Source organism: Moschus berezovskii, chromosome 20 (genome assembly GCF_049115385.1).
Source record: "Moschus berezovskii isolate FMDL1 chromosome 20, NW_MosBer_1.0, whole genome shotgun sequence".
Lineage (NCBI taxonomy): Eukaryota > Metazoa > Chordata > Mammalia > Artiodactyla > Moschidae > Moschus > Moschus berezovskii.
This window is the reverse complement of record NC_142479.1, coordinates 68,160,483-68,182,541: the sequence shown is the minus strand read 5'-3', so window position 1 is coordinate 68,182,541 and position 22,059 is coordinate 68,160,483. Positions and strand designations below refer to the sequence as shown.

The 22,059-nt window shown below is 57.0% G+C and overlaps 1 protein-coding gene across 4 annotated transcripts; it reads left to right on the top strand.

Moving 5' to 3' along the window:
• Positions 1-5,133: 5,133 nt before the first annotated feature.
• GPRC5C (G protein-coupled receptor class C group 5 member C) lies at positions 5,134-21,446 on the top strand. 4 transcript variants are annotated; one of them, XM_055408680.2, is made up of 5 exons: positions 5,134-5,815; positions 12,286-13,371; positions 16,144-16,238; positions 18,336-18,485; positions 20,065-20,404. In XM_055408680.2, exons 2-5 carry the CDS (start codon positions 12,318-12,320, stop codon positions 20,095-20,097), a joined length of 1,332 nt encoding a protein of 443 aa, XP_055264655.1. In that variant the 5' UTR covers positions 5,134-5,815; positions 12,286-12,317; the 3' UTR covers positions 20,098-20,404. The 4 variants fall into 4 exon arrangements, with proteins under 4 accessions (XP_055264655.1, XP_055264658.1, XP_055264654.1 ...); XM_055408683.2 differs by lacking the exons at positions 5,134-5,815; positions 20,065-20,404 and adding exons at positions 5,823-6,202; positions 20,411-21,446; XM_055408679.2 differs by lacking the exon at positions 5,134-5,815 and adding an exon at positions 5,823-6,202.
• The last annotated feature ends 613 nt before the right edge of the window (positions 21,447-22,059 follow it).

Genomic DNA, 22,059 nt, shown 5'->3' with positions numbered 1-22,059 from the left:
AGTCTGCCCCTTCCCCCGAGAGAAGGCCCCCAGCAACCCTCAGGTCTTGGCCAATCATTCCACCCAATTCAGTGTATGTACAGAGCCTTATCCCAGGGCCGCAGGGCAGCTAGGCATGAAATCTGTTCCCCACTGAGCCTATCACAGAATGAAGGAAGCCAGGTGTCTATATATAAAACAATTAACCATGCAAAGCAGGGCAAGATCCTTCAATTGGTGCTAGAGGGGAAGCTTTGGGAGAGCAGAAGGGGTGGGGTCGCCGGCCAAAGCTTCTGGGAGAAGCAGGGGGCTTTGAAGGGGGATTGGTTCAGAGAGGCCGGGAGTCAGTGTCCTGGATTGAGAGTGGGGGACAGCATGAGTGAAACCACAGGAAGGTCTGTCCCATGGCCAGATTCAGAGCTGACTTCAGGCTGGGATGGCCACTTCCTGTGGGGAACAGGAGGGATGGGACGTTGCAAGGGCCTTGAATGCCGCTGAGCAAAGGAGTTTGGTCTTAGTTTAGGGGCAATGGGAGCCAGTGAAGTCTTTCCAGGTGGCCCCAGTGGTAAAGAACCCACCTGCCAATGCAGGAGATATAAGTGACATAGGTTCGATCCCTGGGTCTCCCCTCGAGGAGGGCATGACAACCTACTCCAGTATTCTTGCCTGGAGAATCCCAAGAACAGAGGAGCCTGGCGGACTACAGTCCACAGGGTCGCAAGAGTCAGACAGGACTAAAGCAACTTAGCATGCACGCACGAGAGTCAAGGAGGGTCTTAGGAGCCAAGAACGCGAGGGAGATGTCAGGGACTGTCCCACAGCAGATGGGGGTTTGCAGGTGACTGGAGGTGTCAGGGAGTGGAAGGAAGGCTGCAAGCGGGGTGATCAGGTTGGGTGGGTGTAATCCCAATGGGAGGGTTGCTCCCACCCTGAAATATTCCCACAACAGTGACAGGATGGGGTGTGGAATGGGGGATGATGGGAGACTCTTTCTGGGAGCAAGGAGAGGTCAAATACAATATCTGTTCACCAGCCAGCTGCGGGGCACCCAGTCGCCAAGCACAAGATTCCAGGCACCTACCCGTCAGGGAGCCTGGGGCCTCACACCCCGCTCAGTGGGGGACTAGGGGACGTTGGAGAAGCAGCTTCTGCAAGAGTTTGACTTAAACACTGCTGTGCTGTGCTGTGCTTAGTTGCTCAGTCATGTCCAACTCTTTGCAATCCCATGGACTGTAGCCCACCAGGCTCCTCTGTCCATGGGGATTCTCCAGGCAAGAATACTGGAGAGGATTACCATGCCCTCCTCCAGGAGATCTTCCCAGCCCAGGGATCAAACCCAGGTCTCCCGCATTGCAGGTGGATTCTTTACCATCCGAGCCACCAGGGAAGCCCTAAACACTGTTAGGCCTCTTCTTTTTTGGTCACAATGCAAGGCTTGTGGGATCTTAATTCCCTGACTAGGGTTGAATCCAGACCCTGGGCAGTGGAAGCACAAAGTCCTAACCAATGGACTGCTGGGGAATGTCCACTGCTAGGCTTCTTTAACCAGCAGGACTGAGACTGAAAGAGGATGGACTGCAAATGGAGAGGCTGACCACTGAGCACCTGTGAGTGCCTGGCTTGTGCGAGGAACATGCTAGACATGGCTTTATCTGGATGTGACAGCAAGATGGGGGGGTGGTATTATCATGCCCCCTTTACAGTAAAGCGGGGCTCAGAGAGGTGAAGTGCTTGTCCACATCACTTAATTGGCAGGTGGCAAAGCTGCACCCTACCCTGGGCCTTGTCGGTAGCTTAGACTCGTATGGCTTGGAAAGGAAGTATTCAAGTGAATAAAGGTAGTTTCAGTTGGCCAGTGGCCAGCAGGGATTTGTGAACCATACTGAGAGGGAGGGATTACAGACACCATCCAGACGGCCCACTCATCCAAGACCTCTCGGAACAGCCAGTGGGTAGTATCCTTATGGGCTGCTGTTGTTCAGTCACCCAGTCGTGTCCGACTCTTTGCAACCCCATGGGCTGCAGCACACCTGGCCTCCCTGTCCCTCACCATCTCCCGGAGTTTGCCCAACTTCATGGTCATTGCATTGGTGATGCCATCCAGCCATCTCATCCTCTGATGCCCTCTGCTCCTTCTGCCCTCAATCTTTCCCAGCATCAGGGACTTTTCCAATGAGTTATCTCTTCGCATCAGATGACCAAAACACTAGATATATGGGACCACTCTCAAAGTGTTATCTCGTGGTGAAGGCCTGAAACATGAAGCGTTAGTCGCTCAGTTGTGTTGGACTCTTGTTTTATTTTCTGTCAGACTCTTTGGACTCCATGGATTGTAGCCTGCCAGGCTCCTCTGTCCATGGGATTCTCCAGACAAGAATCCTGGAGTGGGTTGCCATTTCCTCCTCCACGGGCTCTTCCCAACCCAGGGATCAAACCCGGGCCTCCTGCCTTGCAGGCAGACTCTTTACCACTGAGCCTCCAGGGAAGCCGCTATGGGCTGTTAAATTGGGTAAAGGGTATTTGGGGGGGCTGATGAGCCTGTGGTTGGGGTCTCTGAGGCCATGGCACCTCCTGCGGCGGAAAGTCTCTTCTCACTGGCTGCGTCCAGTAGCGCCCACGTGGTCTGGCTCTCAGGGCTGGGGTGGAGCTCTTAGGATTTCCACTCCTGAGTTCTGCCCAGGACAGGCCCTCAGGCCCTGGGGAACTAAAGCCAAGGGCATCAGGGACCCAGCAGCCTCAGAAGCCTCAGGACATCTGCCACCAGGGCCTTGCTTTGTTCTGAAGGTAGATCCTGTTCCAGATGAGATGGGGTGTGAAGGACCAGAACGAACCGTTCTCAGAAAACCTCCCCGCGTCTCCACCATGATGGCAGGACTGGCTGAGGGCGGGGTTCAGCCGCTGGGGTGTCTGGCCGATTTCCAGACTACCATCAGTGGGTGGCCAGGCACCACCTACTCCAACCTGACCCCTCCCTGTGCCCAGAGAGAGGGAGGTAGACTTGTTTCATGGGAGAGGTCTGTGGAGGGTGAAGGGGTTCCCCAGATTCGGAAGCAATTGAGACGAATCTAGAATTCACCTGTGTCTCCCTGAAGTCACTTGTCTCCCAGTCTCCCTACTACTCCCCTCCGCCCTGCCTCACCCCTTTCCCAGACTCCCTAGACTGGCTTTTTTTTTTTAATTTATTTTTTGGCCACCCCTCGCATCATGCAGAATCTTATTCCCCCAATCAGGATCAAACCTGCTCTGCCTGCAACAGAAACACATGGATTCTTAATCACTGGACCATCAGGGAAGCCCCAATAGTATATATATTATTTATATAAGACCGCAATGCTGGGAAAGATTGAAGGCAGGAGAAGGGGATGACAGAGGATGAGATGGTTGGATGGCATCAACTCGACGGACATGAGTTTGAGCAAGCTCTGGGAGTTGGTGAAGGACAGGGAAGCCTGGCGTGCAGCAGTCCATGGGGTCGCAAAGAGTAGTACATGACTGAGGGACTGAACTATATATATATATATATAAATAGTACGGTATATATTGGTGTTAATTAATGGTATATGGTATATTATATATATATATACATATTTGACTGCACCATGTGACATGTGGTATCTTTATTCCTCCACCAGGGTTGAAATCTGTGCCCCCTGAATATTAAGAGCCAAATCTTAACCACTCAACTGCCAGAGAAGTCCTGAACTGGCTTTGTTGTTCAGTTGTTAAGTTGTGTTGAACTCTTTGTGACCCCATGGACTGTAGCCAGACTCCTTGGTGCATGGGATTTTCTAGGCAAGAATCCTGGAGTGGGTTGCCTTTTCCTTCTCTGAACTGGCTTTAAACATATGCTAATGAGGGACCCCTCCCAGCAAACTGGTTTCCGCATTGGTTGCCTAGTTAATGAAAACTAACCAGAGCAAAAGGAGGAGGGGACCACGGAGGTCGAGCTGGTTAGACAGCATCACCAAGTCGATAGCCATGAATCTAAGCAAAGCCCAGGAGACCGTGAAGGACCGACGAGCCTGGTGGGCTACAGCCCGTGGGGTCACAGAACCCAGCTGAACAAGAACAACAAAGTCAGAGGCCAGAGAGGCTGACTGGTTTCAGGGAGCTCTGACTTTCAGCTCCCGTTTCAGGGCGGTCCCCACTGTCTGGCCCTTACAAGTGGCTGCACACCCTCACTGCTGGGGGTCCCTGAAAGATGGTGTGGGAGAGGGAGTTGGGGGAAGGAGACTGAAGTCACAACTCTGCAGCCCAAATCCCTCTTCCTCTTCATACTGGAAAGAACTGAAACAATTCAGTCTTCACCCCATTCCCCAGGCCGGCCAGCGAAGGCCTGGTGCGGAAAGATAGCGTTCTAGAAAACCAGGGCCCCAACACCAGCCCCGGCAGCAGGGCAAACCTGGGCTTTATCGCTCAGGCAGCTCTGCGTGTTTCAGGGAGTGTGACTTCTGGTTGTCATAGCCTGAGGCAGGCAAACAAACAGCCCGGGAGGTACTTCCCTTCTCCCTGCGCCCTCCTCTATCTTGCTACCCCCTGGCCCACGACCAGCCGCCTCCCCGCCCAGCTTCCCGGGCGCTCAGGGCAGAACCCACACGCCCAGCCCTCTGCCCTGCCGCCGGCTGGCTCCGACCGCGCTCTGCTGGCGATCCCCCAGGCAACTCGGTGTCAGGAGAGCTAGCACCCCGGAGACCCGGCGCCCAGCCCTGCCTCCACGTCTCCTGGGCCCCGGCCAGGCCCAACAACCACTCCCTTCTCGGTGCGCCGTGGACCCTCTGGGCCTCCCGCGCTTGCCAACTGGGCCCCGCTGCGGCAGCCCACCTCCCGCGCCGGCCGCAGCCCCAGCGGGAAGGCGGCCGGAAAATCTCTTGTTTATTGGGCCGTGGCGATCCCAGGTTGGATTCGCTTCCCCATTTCTACAGTTTCCTTTCTGCCGATCCCTGACGCCGGAGGGGAAAGGGTGGCCACCAGCCGATCGGTGGATTGGGAATCGGGTGGGGTACCGGGAGGGGAGGTGCTCGAACTCTTGGAAAAGTCCCCGGGCGGCGGGAGGGGCAGGACTCCGCGGTCAGGCTGGCGTGTCCCGGAGCGCAGAGGCCGAGGGGGTTGGGTGAAACACTGTACCTCGGGGAACTGAGCCGTGAAGGCTAATGGGGACAGGTCGGGACAGGGAACCGGGACGCGGGGAGGGGAGCGCGAGCTAAGGTGGACCGTGTCCGGGACGATCCCAGGAGACCCAGGCGCGGGGCAGTCGGACGCTGGGATACTTCTGCCCGCGGTCCCCAGTTCTGGGCCCGGCCCACCGCGCTTAGGGGCGTGCGGAGTGGAGCTCCCACGTACAGTGGGTGACCGAGGTGAGGGGGAAGGATCGCGCGTGCAAGACACTCGTTGTGTGTTGTGTCCACGTGTGCAAGCTCGGATAGGGCAGGGGGCGCAGAAGGCGTGACAAAGACATCAACTCCGTCTGAGTGTGCCCCTCGCTCTAGTCCGGAGCGGCGAACCGTGCCCCGCGCGCGTCTCCCGGGAGAGTCACGACGAAGGTGACAAAGGCTAGCTGTCCGCCCCAGAGAGAGGCACCAAGGTGGGCCCCGCGCGTTGCTCGTGTGTGCGCGCGCTGGGACTCGCGGAGACCGAGAGCCCTCCGGAGAACTGTGTGGGGCCGCTCCCCAAGCCGCTTTCCCGAGCGAAAGCCGAGTCCTCCAAGTGTGTGCGCGTGAGTGTGCGCGCGCCCGCGTGCGGGGGCGTGGCAGTAAACAGCAACAAACCACCCGCCAGCTGGGCCAGAAACTCTGCTCTCCCTCCGCAGCCGGAAAGGGCGTCTAGTCGGAGCCGGGAGGTGAGTTGGGGATGGGCTGGGGGGAGGGCCGGCCGGGCTTTGTTACCTTGTGAGCGGACTGCCCGCACCTGGAGCCCCGCGGGCGCCCGATAAGCGCCTGAATGGAGGTGATGTCACGGCGATGCAGGCGTTGGCCCACCCTCGCCAAGAGAAAGGAGTCGAGCGCCCGGAGAGGCCAGCGCGACAGCGAGCGCAGGAGCGCAGCCAGCGCCGGGTCCCGCTGAGAGGCAGGCCCTGCGCCCCGATCCCCCGCCGGGGCCCCGCCACCCCAGGCCAAGGTTGGGCCTGGCCCCGCGCCCTGCGCCAAGTCCCTCCCAGCCGCGCTCGCGCCCCGCCTGGAGTTGGCCCCAAACGCCGCGCCGGAGCTGGGCCGGCAGCGCGTCCCAGGTAAGGGCTGCTGCCCGCTCGCTCCGCCCTCCCGCCGGCCGCTGGGAAGAGTAGGGTCCGGTCGGGCTGGTGGGGAGTGGGCGAGGGTAGAGGCCGGGGGTTGGGAGAACCGGGGGAGGGAGGGCGCCGCTGCGACTCCGCTCGATCGCAGAAACTTTCCAAACCGAGCCGGCTGGGGACTGGGGGGGTGCGAGAAGCCTGGCGCCGCGGCTCCGAGTTGGCGGCGAGGGCGAACTCCACCATCGCGGTCTCCCAGGACCGCCCCCTCTGCCCTCGCAGCCTCGCTGCGCGGGTCCGCGGCCAACAGTGACCTGCGGGCCGGCGTCCTCTCCGCTGCCCGCGACCGTGGATCGGGAGGGCAGGTTTCTGGGGCGGGAGGGAACGGGAGAGAGGCTGCTCTTTCTGCTCCGCCATCCCGGGGAGCGTGGGTGTAGACCCCGGGGCCGGGGAGGACAGGGAGGGGAGCGCTCGGAATCTTCCTGCGCGAAGTTCGGGATTTCGGTCCGTCGTTAAACTCGAGGCTTTTGGCATCGTGGCTTCTAGAACCTTTCCCTTGGCCCGCCCCTCCCCCACCCCAGGGGCTTTCCTGCGCCCTTCCCCGCCGCGGAGGTGGAGCTGCGGCGCTCCTGCCCGGATCCAGAGTTTTAAACCCCAACAAACGCGATCATTTGAAAACTCCACGCTGTCCGTCCTAAAACTCTGGGACCGGACTGTGTTGAAATTGGGGTTTGTGCTCCTGGAAGGTCCCTCCCGGAGTCTTTTTGTGTGGCTGGGGGAGGGCGTGCCGCTGGGGGTGGGGCGCATTCCGGAGTGGCTTTCTAGAGCAGACCCTTGGGTTGAGGACTCACGTGTTTCTGAACGCTCAGGCAGTTGGGGGCCAGATGCTCACGCTAGGGTGTGAGAGTGTAGGCTGGGGTTCCCGGAAGCCCTCTAACTTCCCCTCTTCACCCCCCGCAGCAACTTGGGCGCAGAGGTAGCTCCTTACAGGCCTCTCTGTCTCCTCCTCCTATTGGTTGGTTTAAATGCCAGAGCCCCCAGAGCAGAGGTGGAAGATGGCAGGACCTAACCTGGGGCGGGGAGGCGGTGGGAGGCTGTCAGCGGGTCCACCCCTCTCTCTTCGTGGGCTGCTGAGTGGTAGCAGAGCAGGAGGAAGGAGGCTGCTCAGTGGCTCTCTGCCCGGGGCCTCTACCTGGCCATGGTACCCTTGAAGGTAACCACTGGCTGTGGGTCTGTATCTTCCTCTGCCCCCTTGAGCTGGGGAGACAGACCAGGCCCGCAAGGTCGTGAGAGGCTCCGGTGCCGCTTTTCAGGATGTTTCTCAGTCTTGCATGTGGCTGGCTGCCTCATCCTTGCTCAGTGAAGCTCACTCGGGGCTTGCTGGGCCTCGGAGCCCACGACTCTATGGAGGGAAAGGAGGAGGGGGTTCTGGAACCGGATTGGACCGACTCAGACCCAGGTGGGGGCAGAGTGACTGAGCCTGGGGAAAGGCCTATTTCAGAGGTGATTAAAAATATTTGTATAACTGATTCCAGGGAGGTGAAGCAAAAGGGCTCCTTTGTCCCGAAAATAATCTGCAGCGTGATTATGGGCTGCAGCCACGTCTGGGGGGCACTCACAGGGTGGAAGGAGGTCCTCCTCGTTGGTCCTAGAGAACCTTCGAGCAGAAGCAGTCACTCTAAAAGGAGGAGGCAGGGCTGGGATGAGGGAGAAACGAGCACCCAGTTTGTTCAGTGAACGATTTCCCAATCCCTCCTGTGTTCAGTGCAAAACTAGATGTTGCGGGGAATGCTGAGATAAACACATCTGGCTCACTCTGCTGCTGCTGCTGCTAAGTCACTTCAGTCGTGTCCGACTCTGTGTGACCCCATAGACGGCAGCCCACCAGGCTCCCCCATCCCTGGGATTCTCCAGGCGAGAACACTGGAGTGGGTTGCCATTTCCTTCTCCAATGTGTGAAAGTGAAGTCGCTCAGTCGTGTCCAACCCTTAGCGACCCCACGGACTGCAGCCTACCAGGTTCCTCCATCCATGGGATTTTCTAGGCAAGAGTACTGGTCACTCTGGTAGACCTTAAAGCCAGGTAAAGGAGACACCGCACACACATGATTCTAACCATCGAGGCTCAGAAGACAGCCTGGAAATGCAGGCTCTAAGGACCCGCAGGGTGGAGAGTCTGGAGACAGAGCTGGTTCGTTTCCTCCAAGTCCTTTCCCCCTCACTACCATCTTCAAAAATGGCATCCCTTGACTGGCTGAATCTGCATTTCTGGATGTTGAAGGTCCCTGGGCCGAGCTCTTGAAGTCTCCCACTGGCCTCCAGGGGTCGCTGTCCTAGGCAGTGGACCAGAACCAGGCCCACCTGGCCCAGTTTTCCCACTTGAGCTGGTGTGTGCCCCTCTCCCCACTCATCCACATCGAGGGTCCCATGTTGGTGGGTCCAACAGGCTTAAAGCGTAAAATTGGGACCAGCAACGAAGTGAGAAGGAAACTGGGGTGAGGCCTGCAGCTGCTCTGGCCCTGGCCCAAGTTCCTTTGAGGGGCTGGATTCTGGTGGGGTACCAGCAGGTATGGCTCTAAGAGCAAGACAGACCAAGAAGGATGGACTTAGGAGTCCCAGGACTAAATGGGAGCTGGCTTGGTTTTTGGTAATGAAATGGCCGTTAGGAGATTTGAACTTGTAGCATGGGCTTAGTATCCTTTCCCCCGAATCCAACCAGGCTTTAGATTTTTCTTTTAATCTTTATTTATTTATGTGGCTGCGTCGGTCTTAGTTGCATGAGGGAATCTTCTGTAGCCGTGCACAACTCCCCACTTACGGCTCACGGGCTCAGTAGTGGTGACGCCCGAGCACCAGAGTGCAGGCTTAGCTACTCTGTGGCATGTGGGATCTTAGTTCCCTGACCAGGGATCGAACCTGCGCCCTGCATTGCAAGGCGGGGTCTGAACCACTGGCCCGCAAGCTAAGTCCCCAGACCTTGGATTTTATTTGGGTAAGAACCTCCATGAGGCCTTACCTTTGGCCTAAGTCTTTAACCAGGTATGTCCTCAGCAAATGGATTGCCGATGCTTTTTTGCCAGACTCAGATCTTAAAGCACAACCCTGATAACTCCCTCACTGCAAAAAAACAGCCTTCAGTGGCCCCCACTGCCTTTGGAGTCATGCCCTGACCTCCTTCCCTGGAGCGTCTCTAATCTATCGCCAGCCAGCTGCAACCTCCCTTTACAAACTCCGTTCACACGTACATATTGGTGAATTTGATTAGGGACTGAAGAAAGTGCTGTTGAGAGTTCTCCACCCTGGAGCCTCCTCTGTCGCTGTATCACTTTTCTCTCTCCAGAGGTCCATTCTTTTCTGTGACTCTTGACCTGATTCTTCCTAGGGTGGTTTTCTTATGGACCTATCTTTTCTCTCTTTTTGATTTGAAATAACACTATGGCAGGGATTGTGTTTGTTCATCTTTGCATTTTTCACTGTGCCTCTCAGAGAACTACTGGGCTTGGTCCCCTGAGACGCACAGTGAATCGCCGATTTGGAATGATTGCTGGAACCTGGAGGAGGGAGGTGCCATGAGCAGTTCTCGAAGACGCACAGATTGCTGGAGGCTAAGCCTGAGTGACCGTTCTCAGGGTTCAGTACCACAGCTTCACCCCAAGTTCTAGCTGCTTGGCTGTGAAGCAGAAATACCCAAGAAGGGCTTGAGTGCTTAGAATCCCTCAGCATGTTATCCATAAATTATCTCCTGGAATGGTTCAATACACCTTTTCCATTAGCCGGCTCTGATTCCTTTTTTCTCTTCCTAGTCATTGTAAATAAAGTACAGTGTGTGCCTTATTGATTTACGATTATGCAAAGTCCCCTACACAAGCTTATTTAAGTCTTGATGTAGGGAAAACGTGCTTTTGCGTTGAAGTCAAGTGAAACTAGCTGCGTTATGGTACCATTTATTTAGGAAAACAATATAGTAAATTCACATAAGATTGTTAATTTATTAAAAGTTAATGGTCAGGGTTTGGGGAAAAGCAAGCTTTAATTGACAGATGAGGTTGTAGCCAGGAATGCTGAGAGACCTAAAATATTTTCAAAGGGCATGTAGGATATCTTAAAGGACTTTGAAAGTTGATGATCTTTTTATTATGTTAGTCTCAGTTTGTGAGTTTTATTTTCCCTGACTTAGTAACAGTGTCCTTCCACTTATCAATTATGCAGAGTCAGTTTTCTTTGCCTGTTAGACATTAATTAGCCAGAAATAGTGGGTTTTGTTGTTGTTTAGTCAGTAAGTCATGTCCGAATCCTTTGCAACCCCATGGACTGCAGCCTGCTAGGCTCCTCTGTCCATGGGATTTCCCAGGCAAGAACACTGGAGTGAGTTGCCATTCCCTTCTCCAGGGGATCTTCCCAACCCAGGGTTTGAACCCAGGTCTCCTGCATTACAGGCAGATTCTATACCATCTGAGTCACCAGGAAAACTCCAAAGGAAGGGTTCAGTTCAGTTCAGTTCTGTTGCTCAGTCGTGTCCGACTCTTTGCGACCCCATGAACTGCAGCACGCCAGGCCTCCGTGTCCATCACCAACTCTCATAGTTTACCCAAACTCATGTCCATTGAGTTGGTGATGCCATCCAGCCATCTCATCCTCTGTCGTCCCCTTCTCCTCCTGCACTCAATCCAAAGGGTTCAGTCAGTTCAGTTCAGTCGCTGAGTCGTGTCCGACTCTTTGCGACCCCATGAATCACAGCACGCCAGGCCTCCCTGTCCATCACCAACTCCTGGTGTACAAATCTACCCTCCACCTTCAAAGCAGAAGAAAGGTAGGATCATGCCATTCCCCTCCTAACCACTAGTAGTCACTATAGCCCAGGAAAGCTTGTCCAGGTTGCTGTCCTGGAAAGTTCCTGGATCCAAGAGGTAAGAGAGGAAGAGGTAGGTTTACCAACTGTTTACTTGACCACAGTGCAAATAAGAGACCGCCTTCTTGCCATCTAGCTACAGGGTCTTGACGTCTTCCATTACAGATTAATTCCTCTGGGTTCTGCTTTTGCCCTTGCCTCGTTCTTGCTTTTAAAATGTTAATGCCTCACAGGAGGATTTTTGCGTTAAGTCATTAACTCCCTAGCTGGGAAATTGGTTAAATTTTATCCTTGAGACTCTTTAACAACTTGAGCTTCCAAGGAACTTGGATCCCGAAGAGAAGTGCTGAGGAGAAGCGCTGGGACTAAAAGCGGGAGAAGTGTTGATTTGTACAGCTTTGCGGCCGTCTCTTCACCGTCTGGTAGCAGTTTGTGCCTGGTCCTGTTGCTTGTCAAACACTCGCTGAATGAATGAGTGCGTGGCCGATTCTCCGTGGACTTGGCTTTCACAGGGACAGGGTGGAGGGCCAAGCGGCTGGCCATCTGGACTCTGGGAGCCCGGGGCAGAGAGGAGCTGAGCGCTTAGTGGGCTTGCTCGTAAACCTCACCCCCATCCGAGTTGCAGGAGCTCAGGGAGTATTTGGGTCCAGGTTACAGTCGGTGGAGGGAGGTGAAAATTTAGCACAGTTTACTCCTCTTCCAGGCCTGGGAAGAGGAATGACAACTGGGCTTCATCTCGTTTGTCTCTCTGGTTAGTTGACAAGAGTCCCGGGAGTTCTGTGTTAAGGATTCTGGGAACTTCTTGGCGGCCCAGTGGCTAAGATTCTGTGCTCCCAATGCAGGGAGCCCAGGCTTGATCCCTGGTCCGGGAAGTAGATCCCACATGCTGCAATTAAGAGCTCACATGCCACAGTGAAGATCAAACACCCCTGCGTGCCCCAACTGGTGCAGTCAAATGAATACATACATAAATAAATAAGAATAAAATAAAGAAGGATTCCAGGAGCTTGCTTGGTGGTCCAGTGGTTAAGACTCCACACTTCCACTGCAGGGGGCATGAGTTCGATCCTTAGCCAGGGAGCTTAGGCCATAAAAGAGAGAGGAGAAAAGGATTCGGTAGCTCAGAGGGCCAGACCCAAGATCAATGCGCCCTGGTCCAGGATCGGGGGGAGCAACACACTGTGTGTCGGGGTCTGGCCTGAGGGACTGATTTTGCCTTTTCTCCCCTCGGTCTCTAGGGACCCAGCTGGAGCCTGGCCTGGCATCCAGGATGGCCATCCACAGAGCAGTGCTGACGTGTCTGGGACTGCCTCTCTTCCTGCTCCCAGGGGCCCGGGCCCAGGAGCAGGCCCCGCCCGGCTGCAGCCCCGACCTCAACCCCCTCTATTACAACCTGTGTGACCGCTCTGAGGCTTGGGGCATCATCTTGGAAGCCGTGGCGGGGGCAGGCGTCGTCACCACCTTCGTCCTCACCATCATCCTTGTGGCCAGCCTCCCCTTCGTGCAGGACACCAAGAAGCGGAGCCTGCTGGGGACCCAGGTGTTCTTCCTGCTGGGGACCCTGGGCCTCTTCGGCCTTGTCTTCGCCTGCGTGGTGAAGCCCGACTTCTCCACCTGTGCCTCCCGGCGCTTCCTCTTCGGGGTTCTGTTCGCCATCTGCTTCTCCTGCCTGGTGGCCCACGTCTTGGCCCTCCACTTCCTGGTCCGGAAGAACCACGGGCCCCGGGGCTGGGTGATCTTCCTGGTGGCCCTGCTGCTGAGCCTCGTGGAGGTGATCATCAACACGGAGTGGCTGATCATCACGCTGGTGCGGGGAGCCGGCACCGAGGGAGACGCTCCGGGCAACGGCAGCGCGGGCTGGGTGGCCGTCTCCCCCTGCGCCATCGCCAACGCGGACTTTGTCATGGCGCTCATCTACGTGATGCTGCTGCTGCTCTGCGCCTTCACGGGGGCCTGGTCGGCCCTGTGCGGCCGCTTCAAGCGCTGGCGGAAGCACGGGGTCTTCGTGCTGCTCACCACGACCACCTCCATCGCCGTCTGGGTGGTGTGGATCGTCATGTACACCTACGGCAACCGGCAGCACAACAGCCCCACGTGGGATGACCCCACGCTGGCCATCGCCCTCGCCGCCAACGCCTGGGCCTTTGTCCTCTTCTATGTCATCCCTGAGGTCTCCCAGGTGACCAGGTCCAGCCCGGAGCAGAGCTACCAGGGGGATCTGTACCCTACCCGAGGCGTGGGCTACGAGACCATTCTGAAAGAGCAGAAGGGCCAGAGCATGTTTGTGGAAAACAAGGCATTTTCCATGGACGAGCCAGCCTCAGGTGGGTCACGGGACACACCCTCCTCGGGTCCCCTTTTGTGGTGGCTTAGCTGCTTAGTCGTATTCGACTCTTGTGACCTTATGGACTGTAGCCCGCCAGGCTCCTCTGTCCGTGGGATTTCCCAGGCAAGAATATGGGAGTGGGTTGCCATTTCTTTCTCCAGGAAGGTCCCCTTTATTTTTAAAAAAATTTTTTTGGAACTTTTTATTTTATATTGGGGGATATTCGATTAAGTGTTGTGATATTAATGGTTTCAGGGGAACAGCAAACCATGCCTATCCATGAATCTAATTTTTTTTTAATTGTTTTAATTATTAATATTTGGCCATGCCATCTGGCTTGTGGGATCTTAGTTCCCCAACCAGGGACTGAACCCCAGGCCATGGTAGTGAAAGCACCAAGTCCTAACCACTGGACTGCTGGGGGATCCCTGCCAGGTCCTCTTTTATTCCAGGTGACTTATTGCAGGACTGGGGACTAGTCTCCTGAGCGAAATGGGAGGTGCCTGAGAATATCCAGAGTTCTCTGCCATCGAGTTCCCAAATTCCATTTTTTTAAGGATTTTTTTCTCTATACTCATGCAGTTCATTAGTGCATTTTCATTCTAAACTCTGACACATTAGGGATAAAATTACCCTCCACTGTCTCCCTAATTCTACCCTGTTCCTTCCTCTTCTGTCCACAGACCTGATCCCTGTGGACTGGTATTTTCCCATGCGGTGCCTCAGTTTCCTCATCTGTAAAATGGGGATAATAGTGCTTCTTGTTTCATAGGATTCTTTTGAGGATTCAATTAATGCATCTTTTGTTTATTTTTTGAGCCATGCTTTGTGGCATGGGAGATCTTAGTTCCCCAACCAGGCATCGAACCCATGCCCCGTGCAGTGAAAACACAAAGTTCTAACCACTGGAACTCCAGGGGGTTCCTCAATCACTGCATCTTCCTGGCCCTTGGGAAATACTCCAGAAGTATTAGCTATCAGCTCTCTATTAGCTCTATCAACTCTGTATTACTATTATTTTTCTATCATTATTATCCCTCCAGAGCTTGTTCTTCTATTGCATACATGTTCATAGTCTTAACTTCCTTTAAAAGCTTTTTCAGTTAACAATTTTCCCTTTTTCATGAAAGTGTGTGTGCCACATGCTGACCTAAGCATCACCCTCTGTTCAATATCCAGCTTGTCCCCAAGCTCCTGCCCCATTTTTGTAAATGGGATGGGGTTCTCCTCCGGAACCAGCACTTGGGGTGCCAGGCAGACACAGAGCCTCGGGCTTTGGAGTTAAGGGCGCCCCGGAGGTGGAAGTGGGAGCAGCCTGGGAGGCAGGAGCGGGTGGCCGTCCTCTGAGAGAGGTGTCCCGACACACTCCCGGCTCCTCGTCAGGACCACTAGCATTTATGCAGCACAAGCTGAGCGCCAGGGGCTGAGCCTTTCCGGATGCGCCCTGTAGCCTGCATCTCCTGTGCTTTCTTAGCCGCTAGCTACAGCCCCTTCATCCGCCGTGACCCGGAAAGCCTGGACTCTGACCCTGGCCTGTGCTGATGGAGGCTTTTTGGGGCTTAAGACTTGACCTGCCTGATTGTGGAGCACCGACCGTCTCTGGGGCTTCTGCCAGGGGTCAGAGGCCGGGGAGGTTGCAGAGTCAGAGCTCGCAGCCTTTTCTCTGTAAGCTGAGGTCCCCGTGATCCTAGCTTTGGGGAAAGGCTCAATCCTCACCCTGCCAAGCGCTGATCTTTGACCTGCCCCCTGGGGTGGCCCTGGCACACACACAGCCTGGGGCCATGTCGGGGAGCAGGCAGGGGGCGGTGGGTGAGGCTCACGGACCGGTGTTGGGAGGAGCCTCGGCCGCCCCCACCTCGGCTTTCACCCGCTGCCTGTTTGTCAGGCCTAGGTGCTCTCAGCCTTTGTCCTCAAGGCAAACACTTATGGGGCTGTGAGAGGTTTTTTTCCTTTTATTTTTATTTTTTTTTCTAAATGGAAAAATCAATTGAGTAAGCCCGGCACTTAGGAGGCCCTATAGAACTGTGGTCCCTCTGAGCCTCGGGGCCATCAGCCGGCTGGAGACCAGCATCTGCTGCCCGGGCCCCCGGGGCTCAGCCCACTCCTCGGACCCTGGGAATGGCCAGCAGTTTTCTGTGGCCCCAGTGCCCAGGAGGGCAGGACAGGGCGGGAGACTGACAGTCTCGAAGGCACAGGGGAGTGTTTCTGAAGCTGAAAATAGTTCTGGAAACTTGCCAAGGGGCCAGAGGGTTGGATGTGCCTTCAGTCCCCTGAGGGAGTTGAGGGGGACAGGCAGTGACTCTGGGTCCTGGGCCGTCAGCACCCAGCTCTGCCTCATGGAGACTCTCAGGTGGTGGGGTCCCTGCTGTATTTACCCCGGTGCCTGGCAGCTGGCCCGCAGCGGGAGAGGCTAGAGCTGGAGGGAGTTGGAGGGAGCTGGAGGCTGGCCATCTTGGAAGGCGGCCGAAGGTCCATGTGCCCGTCTTGGCCTCTGGCCCCGGAGGGCGGATGGGGATGTGAAGGTTGCTGACGGAGCGTTTTTCGGTAGGAAGGGGTCTCACGCTGCAGGAAAACCCAAGGGTGCTCTCTGTGCATCCAAACAAAGGGACGCTGGGCTCCAGTGCGGGGCGGGCGGCCCACACCTCCGGCCTCACCCCCAGGGCTGGCCCAGCCCCCTTGTCCCTCTCCCTGTTCCCTGGGGAGCCTCCCTTGAGAGCGGGAAAGGGAGCTGAGAGCCCAGCCCTGGAACAGCGCCTATGTCTGCTTGCAGCTAAGAGACCGGTGTCACCATACAGCGGGTACAACGGGCAGCTACTGACCAGTATGTACCAGCCCACCGAGATGACCCTGATGCACAAAGCCCCGGTGAGTGGGGTCCCCGGGTCCCTGTGACCCTGCTGGAGCCAGGGGGCCAGTGCCGGCAGGGTGGGTGGAGGCGGTAGGGAGAAGGCCGGCTCTGCGTCCGATGGGTCAGCCTTGGGGAACCCAGGGCCCCCAGTGCCCTTTTCCTGGGAGTGACAATCCCTGCAGCGGGGGCCCGCCCGCCCACCCCGTGTCATCAGGTATCACAAAACCCCCTGAGGCCAGAACTCAGAACGGTGTCTCTACGCTGGTGGGAGCTGCCAGCTGTCCCCCACGCAGGGACAGGGGGGCCTCAGCCAGGTATGAGGGCTCCTGGTGGACAGAGGAGCGCAGGGCGGGTCCGGGTAGATCCTGACTCGGCAACCACAGCCGTCCCAGGAGGCCCCCAGTTCCCCTCCCCCCGCCAGCAGGCAGCCACTCTCAGCTTCACACCTCCCCTGGGTTCTGGAAACCAGATGCTCCCTTAGCCGAGGGCGGGGGGTGGGAACAGGAAGCCGGTGGGTTAGAGTCTTACTCACTCCATTTGGGTTCCTCCTCCCGGCTGGCTGGCAGTCACTGTGCGGAGAGGTCAGTGACCCCCTTGGCAGGAGGCTGGGAACAGGAAGCAGGGAGGTCAGTGGGGTGGCGTTCTCATCTTCTCCCCGCCTGGAGCCCCAGGGGCTGGGTGAAGCCAGTGCGCCCCACACTTCTAGTCCAGGGCTCTACCCCGGCCTGAACCTGTGGCCTGCGAGAGCGTGCCGTGGCCAGGACCTGGGAGGGCAGAGGAATCTCAGAAGGGTGGGAGCCGGGTCTGCCAGCCCCCAGCCGCCCAGGGTCCCCTGCCTGGCCGGCCCACTCTACCCATGTGCATTGAGCACTGCTCCTTCAGGAAGGCTCTGGACGAACAGATACTTTATCTAACACTGGCTCCAAAACCATGGCCCCTCGACCCCCACCACTCCCGTCACCTGTGTGTGTGCTCAGTTGGGCCCCATTCTTTGCAGCCCAATGAGCTGTAACCCACCAGGCTCCTTTGTACATCACCTGGAACTTACTAAAAATACAAGGGCCGCTGGTGTGATGGAGCTGATGATTAGCATCGGTGACGTCACCTCTATTACGTGGAGTTATCCAAGTCACAGTGGGAGTGACTGACCGAGAAAATCTGCTGACGTCACAGATCAGGGTCATTGAACAGTTACCAGCTCGCCTGGGGTGGGGCCCCCTAGGTGTGGCTGTGGCTCAACAGTCCAGGTGATTGTGACGCACAGCCAGGCTTGAGAACTGAGGGTTTCGATGTTCCAGGAGCTACAAGGGGCAGGGGAGGGCAGAAGAGTAAAGGGGTAGGAGGACCCAGGTTCAAGTACATGGAAGAGCTCCTGCCCCCGAGCTACAGGGCTTTGGTGGTGGCTCTCTACCTGGGGATGAGGCTGGTGGGGCTCACGTTCCCTGCAGGGTGGGCCCTGGGACCAATGCCTCAGCCTCGCTCACCCAGGAACAGAATCACCGCAGCTCTGACCAGGATCCAGGCCATGAATTTGGATATTTAAGTCTCCAAAACTTAAAACTCTCCAGCCCTAAACCATCTGGGTTTTAAGTCTCTAAATTAGACTGCTAAACATGTGACACCTGGGGCCGCACAGAAGCGTGTCCTGGGTCCTACATACTAGCTGCAATGCTATGAGGGATATGGCCTCATTGGTGGGGCTCAGGAAAGACCCCCAGAGGAAGGGAGCCTGGGAGCAGAGCCGGTCGGGTCATAGGAGCTCAGCCTGGCCCACCCGCCTTTGGGCCCCACTGTCTAGGGAGTGGGATGGGGCTTGAGAGGAGGAACCTCCCTCTGAGCGAAGCCCCCGGACCATTGGAGGCGACCCGGAGCCTCATTTCCATGCTCAGAGGCATGGGGCGGCCCTCTGCAGGGTGAGATAAGGGGCTGGAGGTCAGAGGGCAGCCCCTCCGGCTCCAGACTTAGAGTCAGCATCCCAGGCCCGGCTCGGGGTGGGGGCGGGTGGTGATGGGGAGGGGCGGGGGAGCTGGCAGGCACGGCCCTGCAGGAAGTGGACTGTTTGCGCATCCGCCCCGGCGGAACCCGGCTGAGAGACCGCCTGTTCTTCCTTCCAGTCCGATGGGGCGTACGACGTCATCCTCCCGCGGGCCACCGCCAACAGCCAGGTGACGGGCAGTGCCAACTCCACCCTGCGAGCCGAGGACATCTACGCGGCCCAGGGCCGCCAGGAGGCCACGCTGCCCAAGGAAGGCAAGAACTCTCAGGTGTTTAGAAACCCCTACGTGTGGGACTGAGCCGGCCCCGGAAGAAGGGGGCAGATCAGAGGGCCTGGCCCCTGGAGAGGGTCTTCTCCCCGCCAGAGCCCCGCTCTCCGCAGCCCCCTCCCGCCTCGCTGGCCCAGGGCGAGGCTCTCAGCCGGGAGACCCTCCTGGGCTGCCAGTGTTCGGATGGGCGTCCCAGTGCCCCCGCCCACTCCTCAGTGTTTGCGGAGTCCAGGAGCCAGCTCCAGCTTCCTGCCAGGGTCACCTCCGGTGGCCACGCTCCAGCCAAATAGTGTTCTTCTGCTTGGGGTGGCGGCGGGCCAGCACCTACGTTCTCTGGAGCCTTCAGAGAGATTCCTGCAACCTCGGGAGACGTCGCAGGCGCTTCTGTCCTGGGCCCTGTTCCTCTGTGAGGAGCATGGATGCCTAATAAACACGTTTCTGCTTTATTAACCCTTCCTCTGGGAGTGTCGTGTCTGATCCGGGCCCGCGGTCTCGGATCCGCCCCTCAGCCCTGACTTGTGGCTGTCTCCTCTTTCTCCTCCCTCTGAGTCCAGGTCCCAGGAAAGCCACTGCCAGCGCTCCTTCCGTGCAGTGAGGCAGCTTACACCTCCCTCCAGGGAACGGGTTTTCAGCTGAGCCTGGGTCCGTGTCCTGTGTGATCAGAATGGCTCTCGGGGCCCGGCTCCTGTCTCGGGTCTCATCCGGCATCCGGGCTTGTCTGAAACCAGGCCACTTTCCTCCAGGACCCCATCTGCTGGGATGGAGGACAGGGAAGGCCGGCCCGGCAGCAGGCGGTTCTGTGCCGTGTATGTGTAGGGGAAGACGGGCAGCTTCAGCCCCTCTTCGTGGGAACTGTGGTGAAGCTCTGTTGGGGGATACGGTGGAGAGCCACTACCCCATCTCTCAGGTCACTCGGTGTGTCTGTGCTGGGGAGTGACTCAGAGGTGGAGGGGGCGGCCAGGTTCTGGTTGGTTTCACTCCTGGGGGGCAATTTAAATCCCCATTTGCTCCGTCCTTTATGGTAAAGCCTGTCCGCAGCAGCGCGTTTTAATCCTTGGAGCTGACCCTGAGAGATGGGTAGGATGGTACTTTCCCTTTTCCAGAGTCAAATCCCAGAACCAGACCATTTTACAGTTAGACCAGGTTTTAGGCCTGAGTGATCAAGGTAGCTCTCCATCCCCTTCCCTCCGACAGGTAAGCTGACTGGCCCAGAGAGACCACAGAGCCTCTAGAAGTAGCCATGCTTTCAGCTTTCAAGACTTTTAGCGGGTCCCAGTGGCCTGGGTTCAGACAAGCAACCTTGCTCTGACTCTTGGACACCAGTTCAAGGCTTTGCAAGGGGTCTGCTAAGTGAGTCCCTCCCGGGCTTGGGAGTATTTCTCCCCAGCTCCCCAGAAGCTCTTTTCTGACACCGACTATAGGGAAAAAAACGTTTCTGTTGGAAGGGGGAGAAAGGTTTCCAGAATAAAAAATAAATCAGACTTCTCCTTGGATGTCAGATTACACCATCCCCCTGGGGACGTGTTTTTGTTGTTCTTTCTTTAGTTGTTCAAACACGTGTTCTTTCTGGTCACTTTAGGCTCAGTCCCCGCAAAATAACACGAGATGGTAGACGCCCTCTTCCCTGGACTGCACAGCATCCAGGTGTCCTCTTTCCTGTGTGTCCAGGCTGGACAGGACCTTTCTCATTGGCGCTGGGAGGGCCATCTGGAGGTCACCCATCTGGAGCGGTGGAGTCAGGGGCCGTGTGAAACTCTGAGAATGTGGCTGGGGCTCAGGGTAACCCGCCCCCCATGCCCCGATTCCTCCCTAGCCCAGCCTCTCCTGGTCCCCCAGGGACTTGAGACTGCAGGAGCGGTCTGCAGACAGCCAGCGTGCCTCTGGACACCTTCCCCCCTACACAGCTCCTGTGTCCCCCTCTACAGCTCTCCAGATGACCATCCTGCAGGCCACCTTTCGGTGTCCATCCTGCTCTGCTCCAAGGTGAAGCCAAACCATGGCAAAGCTGGCCCCGGCCCTTCTCACCAGGACGTCCTGCCACCGCCTCACCCGTGGAAGGCCACTGAGCTGGGCACAGCTCCCTCAAGGCCTGGACAGACTGTGCCTCTAAATGGCCTCCGAGCCCCTCAGCATCACCACCCCACACCTTCCATGAACTGGGTCCTGTCAAGACACAAGGTGGGGGTGGGGCTGCATTCTCAGGGATGAAGTGAGAGTCCTGGGCCAGGTGGATGGGGGTCCAGGCCTCTCCCAGGACTGAGACTTGTGGGACTTGGGACAGTCCCCTAGATAAGTGACATCCATGACCGAAGAGTGTGCCACTTCCTGATGAGCAGATGGCAGGGTGTCTGCCTCACCGTGGGCACCTGGAAGGGCTGGTGCTGCTGTCCTCACCCGTGACTTGCTCCATCAGGGCCTGACGGCCACCAAGGGGAGCAGGGGCATCCTTGGGACCTGAAGGAGGCTGGCACCAACGACAAGGATGTGCACACAGCTTCAGACTCGGGGGAAGGAGATCTCTGTCGTGTCGTCTCCATGGCTCCCTCCTGCCCTTGGGTACCACCGCTGGCTCATCCAAGGAGCCCACACCAGGTGTACCCGTGGAGCTCACCTCTGTGTGCAGAGATGGAGGGTGAGCCTGAGGCAGGTTCTGACTCCGAGGGCAATCCCACAGCCCCCTGGTGCCACCCTCCTAACCCCAGCATCTCTGCTTTTGTCACTGGGGCATTTCTCCAGGACTAACTTGGGTGAACAGACCCTGCAGAGAGTAGGTCTGTACCCCAAGTGCAACAACCTCTCGCCATCCACTGGTCCTTGCACTGGGCTGCCCAGTCCCAGGAAGGGAGTGTGACTTCGTTTGATGAAAGGGAAAGGGGGCTTTGTGCACCTGACTCCTTGCGATCTAGGTTAGTGGCCCCAAAAACCCCTGACTGTGAATAAAGGCTCTGTCTTGCATTTCGAGCTGATAGTCTCTTGTGTGAGTTCTGGCAGTGCCAAGTGGCCACGGGGAGCTGCCAGCAGTGAATGTGGGTTTGTTCAGAGTCTGAGTTCCCTGGGGGCTTGCGGTGGGTGAGGCTCCAGCAGGAATGGGCTCCTGACCAATGCAGACCTGCCCGGATGCAAGAATACCCCATGGCCCTGCTTCTTCCAATATGGCCAGGTGATCCAGCTACAGCTGCATCACACACAAACCTCCAATGGAAAAAACCAGCATAGGCCAGAACTGGGTGCAGGGAACACCTATGTACATTGCACACCCATCTCTGTCAAACCATGTGGAGCAGTTATGGCTTCATCACTGTTCAGGATTAAATGAACTTATTCTCTGTTTGGGGACCGAACCCAGGTCTCCCGCATTGCAGGCGGATTCTTTACCAGCTGAGCTACCAGGGAAGCCCAACACTACGGAATCCCTGTGTGTTCATTAAGAATTTTTCTGGGACTTTCCTGGCAGTCCAGTGGTTAGGACTCTGTGCTCCCATTGCAAGGGGCGTGGGTTCGAACCCTAGTCAGGGAACTGGGATCCCACATGCCTCGAGGCGGGCCAAAAAATAACAATTTTCTGGGATTTGTT

Excerpts from the sequence above, each read along its gene's own strand:
- GPRC5C (XM_055408680.2), top strand. The coding sequence starts at position 12,318 with ATGGCCATCCACAGAGCAGTGCTGACGTGTCTGGGACTGCCTCTCTTC. Across the intron at positions 13,372-16,143 it reads CATGGACGAGCCAGCCTCAG|CTAAGAGACCGGTGTCACCA; the intron begins GTGGGTCACGGG and ends GTCTGCTTGCAG. Across the intron at positions 18,486-20,064 it reads AGGAAGGCAAGAACTCTCAG|GCTCAGTCCCCGCAAAATAA; the intron begins GTGTTTAGAAAC and ends TGGTCACTTTAG.